Below are 7,405 nucleotides of genomic sequence, written 5' to 3'. Positions count from 1 at the left end.
CCCCCTGCAGGACAATTGCCTTCAAAGCACTCCTGACAGATGGCCATCCAGCCTCTAATTAAACACCTCCAAAGAAGGAGCCTCCACCACACTCCGGGGCAGGAAGTTCCACTTCTGAACGGCTACCTGTAAGGCATGGGAATTCTAGTCCAACCCAACTAGAGAGAGGATGACGAAATGGTCTAGCCAATCCTACTTTATATGGATAGGATGTCTAGATGTTGTGGGATTGTTGCTCCCAGCTACTGAAACCAATGGTGAGGAATAATGGGATGTATAGTTTCATCAACATTTAGTTTGTCTGCATGTGCGGATTTATGGCAATCTGATGAAATAAGTTTTATGAAGCCAGGTGTCCTCATTCCTCTGAAATACATCCTAATGAAGCCTGAAATTCATTGGCGGTCTCCCATCCAATTCCCAACCAGGGGTGACCCTGCTTAGCTTCCAAGATCTGATGGGATCTCGCTAGTTTTGCTAGGTGCTTCCTCTGAAATATGGCTGATAGCATCCGGGGAATTCATTGGTGGACTCCCATCCAATTCCTAACCGGGGGTGACCCTGCTTAGCTTCCAAAATTCACATACATTTAAGTCAAGACACCATTCAAGAAAAAAATGCAAACCCATTTCGTAACAATAGGCATTTGTTTAATAACAAAAACACTCACAAAAACTATTGTAGAACAATATTCTCAGGAGAAAAACCAATAATAACAATATTAATAATATAAGGCATTGTAATATACAATACAAGGACGAGTCTCAGAAATCTGAGAAGTATTCGGAGAGAGAATTAACATTCTGCTTTTTGTGTAAAAACAAAACACATTGCTCCAACTATATAGACATCAAAGGGCACCCAAAGGAGGTGCGGCTTAGAGGAGTTCAGTCCGGGTTCCAGGCTGGAGCCTTCTTCCGGTTCCGTGCTGCTTCCTTGGTCGGGACAACAGATGGGATGCCTAGCACTCAAAGCCCAGCGCCGCCACGTCACCAGCCGCCTTCCCCTGCCATTGGAGGGGCCAAAGGCGAAAGAAAGCTGCCTTTTCTCCCTGGGATTTTCCTTCCAGCCCCAAAGACCGTCAGCGGCACAAGATGCGGTCATCCGGGTTGACGCAAGCAGCCTGCAAAGGAAGCAGAAAGATCGGCAACGGGTTATTCCCTTGTTCGTCAATCAAAGGCTCAAGTCTTCCCCTTTTTTATTATTTTTTTGGCATTACAAGGCTTTCATGGCCAAGATCACTGGGTTGTAGGTTTTTTGGGCTGTATGGTCATGTTCTAGATAGAAGCATTCTCTCCTGACGTTTTGCCTGCCTCTCACAACCTCTGAGGATGCCTGTTGTAGATGCAGGCGAAATGTCAGGAGAGAATGCTGCTGGGACAGAGCCAGACAGCCCGGCATACTCACAGCAGCCCAGTGATTCCAGCCATGAGAGTCTTCGACAGCACATTAAATCAAGACCTCACAACCTCTGTTGTAGATGCAGGCAAAATGTCAGGAGAGAATGCTGCTGGGACATAGCCAGGCAGCCAGGCATGCTCACAGCAGCCCAGTGATTCTGGCCACGAGAGCTTTCGACAGCACATTAAATCAAGACCTCACAATCTCTAAGGATGGTCAAGACCTCACAACCTCTGTTGTAGATGCAGGCAAAATGTCAGGAGAGAATGCTGCTGGGACATGGCCAGACAGCTGGGAAAACTCACAGCCGCCCCGTGATTCTGGTTATGAAAGCCTTCAACACATTAAATCAAGACCTCACAACCTCTGAGGATGCCTGTTGTAGATGCAGGTGAAATGTCAGGAGAGAATGCTGCTGAGACATAGCCAGACAGCCCAAAAAACTCACAGCAGCCTAGTGATTTTGGTTATGAAAGCCTTCAACACATTAAATCAAGACCTCACAACCTCTGAGGATGCCTGTTGTAGATATAGGTGAAACGTCAGGAGAGAATGCTTCTAGGACATGGCCATACAGTCCAAAAAACCTACAACAACTATGAAGCTTGCAATCCTTGGAATCAATGCAAAAAGCAACCAGGAAGGAAATGAAATTGTAACCTGGGGAGCAAAGGGTGGAAAGGAGCACCCAAACAATACTGGGGCCCCATCTACCCAATTCTAAGGACTGAATGCACATTATCTGTTTTAAACTGGATTATACGAGTCTACACTGCCATATAATTGTATATGTTTTTTTAATGATATTCAATACTGTTTTAATACTTGTATATTTTGAGTTGCATTGCAATGCTTTTGTTGTGAGCTGTTTTTGAGTCTCTGTATGGATTGACCCAATCAGCACCCCAACGTCCTACAGTAATCTATTATTATTGTTGTTGTTGTTGTTGTTGGGCAGTGTTTATTCTGAGGTCACACAAGTCAAAGTGCAGGTTTCCTACATCAGTAGCAGGTGGACTAGATGATCTTTGGGAGGCCCTTTCCCTATTTTACACTTCCTTTGGGGCAAAAAAGTAAAGTCCTTTAAGACTGGAAAGAGGGACAAGAGCACACACTCCTTCTACGCTGCTTTGAACCGGATTATCTGAGTCTACACTGCAGTATAATCCAGTTTAAAGCAGATAATTATTATTATGCGGCAGTGTAGAAGGGGTCTTGTAATGGCAATGGGTCAAGTTGTAGTTTGGTTGACTGATTGGAAACATAAACATAATAATAATAGATCCAAGGGGATATATAAAGTCAGTAAGTAATAATAATAATAATAGTAATAAGATATATGAAGTCAGTAAGTAGGTAGGTTTAGATAAGTATAGGACTACACCAAATAACAACAAAGGTATATCCATGTAAGTAGGCTTAAGTATAAGTCTACACCTAATAATAATATACATAATAATATAGGTAGAGCCAATAGGGGATAGTCAGTAAGTAGGTAGGTTTAGGCAAGTATAATAATAATATAGATAAATAATAATATAAATAATAATACAGGGTTAGTCAAAATGAATAGGCCATCTTATTCTTATTTCTTATTCTTATTGGCCTATTCATTTTGACTAACCCTGTATAGATGTATCCAATAGGGGATAAAGTCTACAAGTAGGTAGGTTTGGGTAAGCACAGGTCTACACCTAATTAATAATATAAATAATAATATAGGTAGAGGCAATAGGGGATAGTTGGTAAGTAGGTAGGTTTAGGCAAGTATAATATATAGATTAATAATAATAATATAGATGTATCCAAGTCTACAAGTAGGTAGGTTTGGGTAAGTATAGGTCTACACCTAATTAATAATAATAATAATAATAATAATAATAATAATAATATACAGTAGGTAGATACAATAAGAGAGTCAGTAAGTAGGTAGATTTAATAGGACTACACCTAATAATATTAATAAAAATAATATATTATAATGTATAATAATAATATAGGCAGATCCAATAAGGGAATAGGTAAAGTCAGTAAGTAGATAGGTTTAGGTAAACAGATAGTAAGTAGGTAGATTTAAGAATAGGACTACACCTAATATTAATAAAAATAATATAATATATATGTATAATAATAATGATGATAATAATAATAACAACATAGGCAGATCCAATAAGGGAATAGGTAAATTCAGTAAGTAGATAGGTTTAGGTAAATATATAGTAAGTAGGTAGATTTAAGAATAGGACTACACCTAATAATATTAATAAAAATAATATAATATAATATAATATAATAATAATATAGGTAGATCCAATAGGGGAGATAGTAAATAGGTAGATTTAGATAAGACAGCAATAATAATTAATTAATAATATAATATTATAATTGATACGATTCAAATGGGGATAAAGTCAGTAGTTGGTAGGAATAGGTTAAGTATAGGATTACAATAACAATAAATAATATATAATAATAATAGGTAGATCCAATTGAGGATAAAGTCAGTAATTTGGTATGTCTAGGACTACACCTATTATTATTATTATTATTAATATACAGGTAGATCCAATAGAGGATATATAACGTCAGTAAGTAGGTAAGCTTAGGTAAGTATAGGTCTAAAGCTATTAATAATAATAATAATAATAATAATAATAATAATAATAGCTATATGCAATAGGGGAATAGGTAAAGTCAATAAGTAGATAGCTTCAAGCAAGTACAGGACTATACCATATATACACACTCTCTCTCTCTCTATATATATATATATAGTGTAGATCCAATAGAGCAGGTATATGGCCTTCCAGGTGTTTTGGACTTCAACGGGAGTTGGAAGTCCAAAACACCTGGAGGGCTGAAGTTTCCCCATGCCCGCAAGAGAGGATAGTCAGTAAGCAGGTATGTTTAGGTAAGTATAAGGTCTACACCTAATAATAATACAGATACATCCAAAAGGGTGATAAAGTCAGTAAGTTGGTAGCTTTAGGAGAGTATAGGGCTACACTTAATAATAATAATAATAATAATAATAATAATAATAATAATAATAAGGTAGATCCATTTAGGTAAGTATAGGGCTACACTTAATAATAATAATAATAATAATAATACAGGTAGATCCAAAAGGGTGATAAAGTCAGTAAGTTGGTAGCTTTAAGTAAATATAGGGCTACACTTAATAATAATATTTATTATTATTAATAATAATAATTATTATTATTATTATTAATAGGTAGATCCATTTAGGTAAGTATAGGGCTACACTTTAATTATTATTATTATTATTATTATTATTATTATTATTATTATTATTATTATACAGGTAGATCCAATAGGGTGATAAAGTCAGTAAGTTGGTAGCTTTAGGTAAATATAGGGCTACACTTAATAATAATAATAATAATAATAATAATATAATAAGAATACAGGTAGATCCAATAGGGGGGTAAAGTCAGTAGGTAGGTAGCTTTAGATAAGTATAGGACTACACTTAATAATAATAATAATAATAATAATAATAATAATAATAATACAGGTAGATTCAATAGGGGCTTTAGGTAAGTATAGGGCTACACTTAATAAATAATAATAATAATAATAATAATAATAATAATAATAATATAGTTAGAACCGATAGGGCGATAAAGTCAGTAGGTAGGTACCTTTAGGTAAGTATATGGCTACACTTATTATTATACAGGTAGATCCAATAGGGGGATAAAGCCAGTAAGTTGGTAACTTTAGTGAAGTATAGGACTACACTTAATAAATAAATAAATAATAATAATAATAATAATAATAATAATAATAATAATAATAATACAAGTAGATCCAATAGGGGGATAAAGTCAGTAGGTAGGTAGCTGTAGGTAAGTATAGGGCTACACTTAATTATTATACAGGTAGATCCAATAGGGGGATAAAGTCAGAAAGTTGGTAACTTTAGGTAAATATAGGGCTACACTTAAATAATAATAATAATAATAATAATAATAATAATATACAGGTTGATCCAATAGGGGGATAAAGTCAGTAAGTTGGTAGCTTTAGGTAAGTATATGACTACACTTATTACAGGTAATAAGTGTGGTGGAGGCTCCTTCTTTGGAGGCTTTTAAGCAGAGGCTGGATGGCCATTTGTCAGGGGTGATTTGAATGCAATATTCCTGCTTTTTGGCAGGGGGTTGGACTGGATGGCCCATGAGGTCTCTTCCAACTCTTTGATTCTATGATTCTAGGTAGATCCAATAGGGGGATAAAGTCAGTAAGTTGGTAAATTTAGGTAAATATAGGGCTACACATAATACTAGTAATAATAATATACATGTAGATCCAATAGGGGGGTATAGTCAGTAGGTAGGTAGCTTTAGGTAAGTATAAGGCTACACTTATTATTATACAGGTAGATCCAATAGGGGGATAAAGTCAGAAAGTTGGTAACTTTAGGTAAATATAGGGCTACACTTAATAAATAATAATAATAATAATAATAATAATAATAATAATATAATACAGGTAGATCCAATAGGGGGATAAAGTCAGTAGGTAGGAAGCTTTAGGTAAGTATATGGCTACACTTATTATTATTATACAGGTAGATCCAATAGGGGGATAAAGTCAGTAAGTTGGCAACTTTAGGTAAATATAGGGCTACACTTAATAATAATAATAATAATTATATTATTATTATTATACAGGTAGATCCAATAGGGGGATAAAGTCAGTAGGCAGGAAGCTTTAGGTAAGTACAGGACTCCCTCCAAGTGCGAGGGGGTTCCATAGCCCTGAGCCATGGCAGTGGGAAGCGGTGCTAACCCGCGCTAACTCTGCAGTGCGACTGGGCGCTCACCTCGGGCAAAGTCCCTCCTGCGGGCTCTCCGCCTGGGGTGGCGGGGTCGTCCTGGAGCTCGAGCTGGAGGTCCCAGATGTAGTCGATGACGTGCTGGAGGATCTCCACCTTGGAGACGCGCCGGTGCCGGGGCAAAGTGGGCACGAGGGCGGCCAGGCGGGAGTAGCAGCCCTTCATGTCCATCAGGAGCGAGGCGGCGGCGGCGGCTTGCTCGGAAAGGCACCGGGCGTTGCTGTTATGGTTGGGCGCCGCTTCGCCAGAGCCCAGCCGGACCCCTTTGAGGGCGCAGCTCGGGCCCGGAGACACAACGGCAGCTGCACTGGCCACTTTCATCGCGGGATAAAACCGGTATGCAAAGCTGAGCACAAAAAAACAACAACTCGTTGGAAGCAGCCGGGAAAACTCCAGAGCGGCAGAGCGAGCGGCTGTGTTTATAGTGCGCCAACGTTCCATGGGTGGCGCGCCTTAGCCAATCGGGAGGCCGCTTTCAGGGAAGTGGGCGTGGCTTCCTCAGCTACTTTGCCCCTACTTTGTGTACATTCTTTGCTTCTTTTTTTTCCAAATGGGAAACAATTTGGTTTTTTTTTTTCCCCCTTTCTCACTCTTTTTTTTTTTTTTTTTTTGGTAAAGCTGCAGGTGGAGAAGGCTCGGGGGCATTTTATCTAAGACAAAAAAAAAAGAAAGGAAAGAGGATGAAAGGAATGTGACAACAAGCACTTTTTTTGGGGGGGGGGGAAATAAAATAGATTTTAATGACAACTTGGACACTTTCTCCTCCTTCTTCCCTCCTCCTCCTCCCCTTCCATTCCCAGGAATAGTTCACAAACACAAGGAACAAATAGCTTTTATCACCTCCTTTTTGATTTTATAGTATTTTGATGTTTTGCAAGTTGCTTTTCTACACCTGGTTCACACAGTGGAAGCAAAAATGGATCCAAACTTTTATCTTTCTCCCCTTCTTGTCTGAGAAGTTTTCCAATTAAATGCATTTACAATTAAAAATATTATTTTTATTTTTAATATTATTTTAATATTTATTTTTAATATTATTTTCTATATCATTATTATATTATATTAATTATATTTATTTTAATATTATTTTCTATATCATTATTATATTATATTAATTATATTTATTTTAATATTATTTTC

The 7,405-nt window shown here is 37.3% G+C and overlaps 1 protein-coding gene across 1 annotated transcript; it reads right to left on the bottom strand.

The window, feature by feature from the left end:
- Positions 1-628: 628 nt before the first annotated feature.
- On the bottom strand, positions 629-6,672 carry ID1 (inhibitor of DNA binding 1). The gene is made up of 2 exons (XM_060771845.2): positions 6,254-6,672; positions 629-1,123 (listed from the first exon to the last, which is right to left on the bottom strand). The coding sequence occupies exons 1-2, from the start codon at positions 6,584-6,586 to the stop codon at positions 1,082-1,084; spliced, it is 375 nt and encodes a 124-aa protein (XP_060627828.2). The 5' UTR covers positions 6,587-6,672; the 3' UTR covers positions 629-1,081.
- Between the last annotated feature and the right edge of the window lie 733 nt (positions 6,673-7,405).

The sequence above is a fragment of the Anolis sagrei genome, chromosome 4 (genome assembly GCF_037176765.1).
Source record: "Anolis sagrei isolate rAnoSag1 chromosome 4, rAnoSag1.mat, whole genome shotgun sequence".
NCBI lineage: Eukaryota > Metazoa > Chordata > Lepidosauria > Squamata > Dactyloidae > Anolis > Anolis sagrei.
The sequence above is the reverse complement of the archived record's forward strand: the minus strand, read 5'-3'. Positions and strand labels throughout refer to the sequence as shown.

Bases quoted from the DNA above. Each gene is read 5' to 3' on its own strand.
- ID1 (XM_060771845.2), bottom strand. From the start codon at position 6,586: ATGAAAGTGGCCAGTGCAGCTGCCGTTGTGTCTCCGGGCCCGAGCTGC. The intron at 1,124-6,253 runs GTGAGCGCCCAG...CTTCCTTTGCAG, and splicing joins CAGGAGGGACTTTGCCCGAG to GCTGCTTGCGTCAACCCGGA.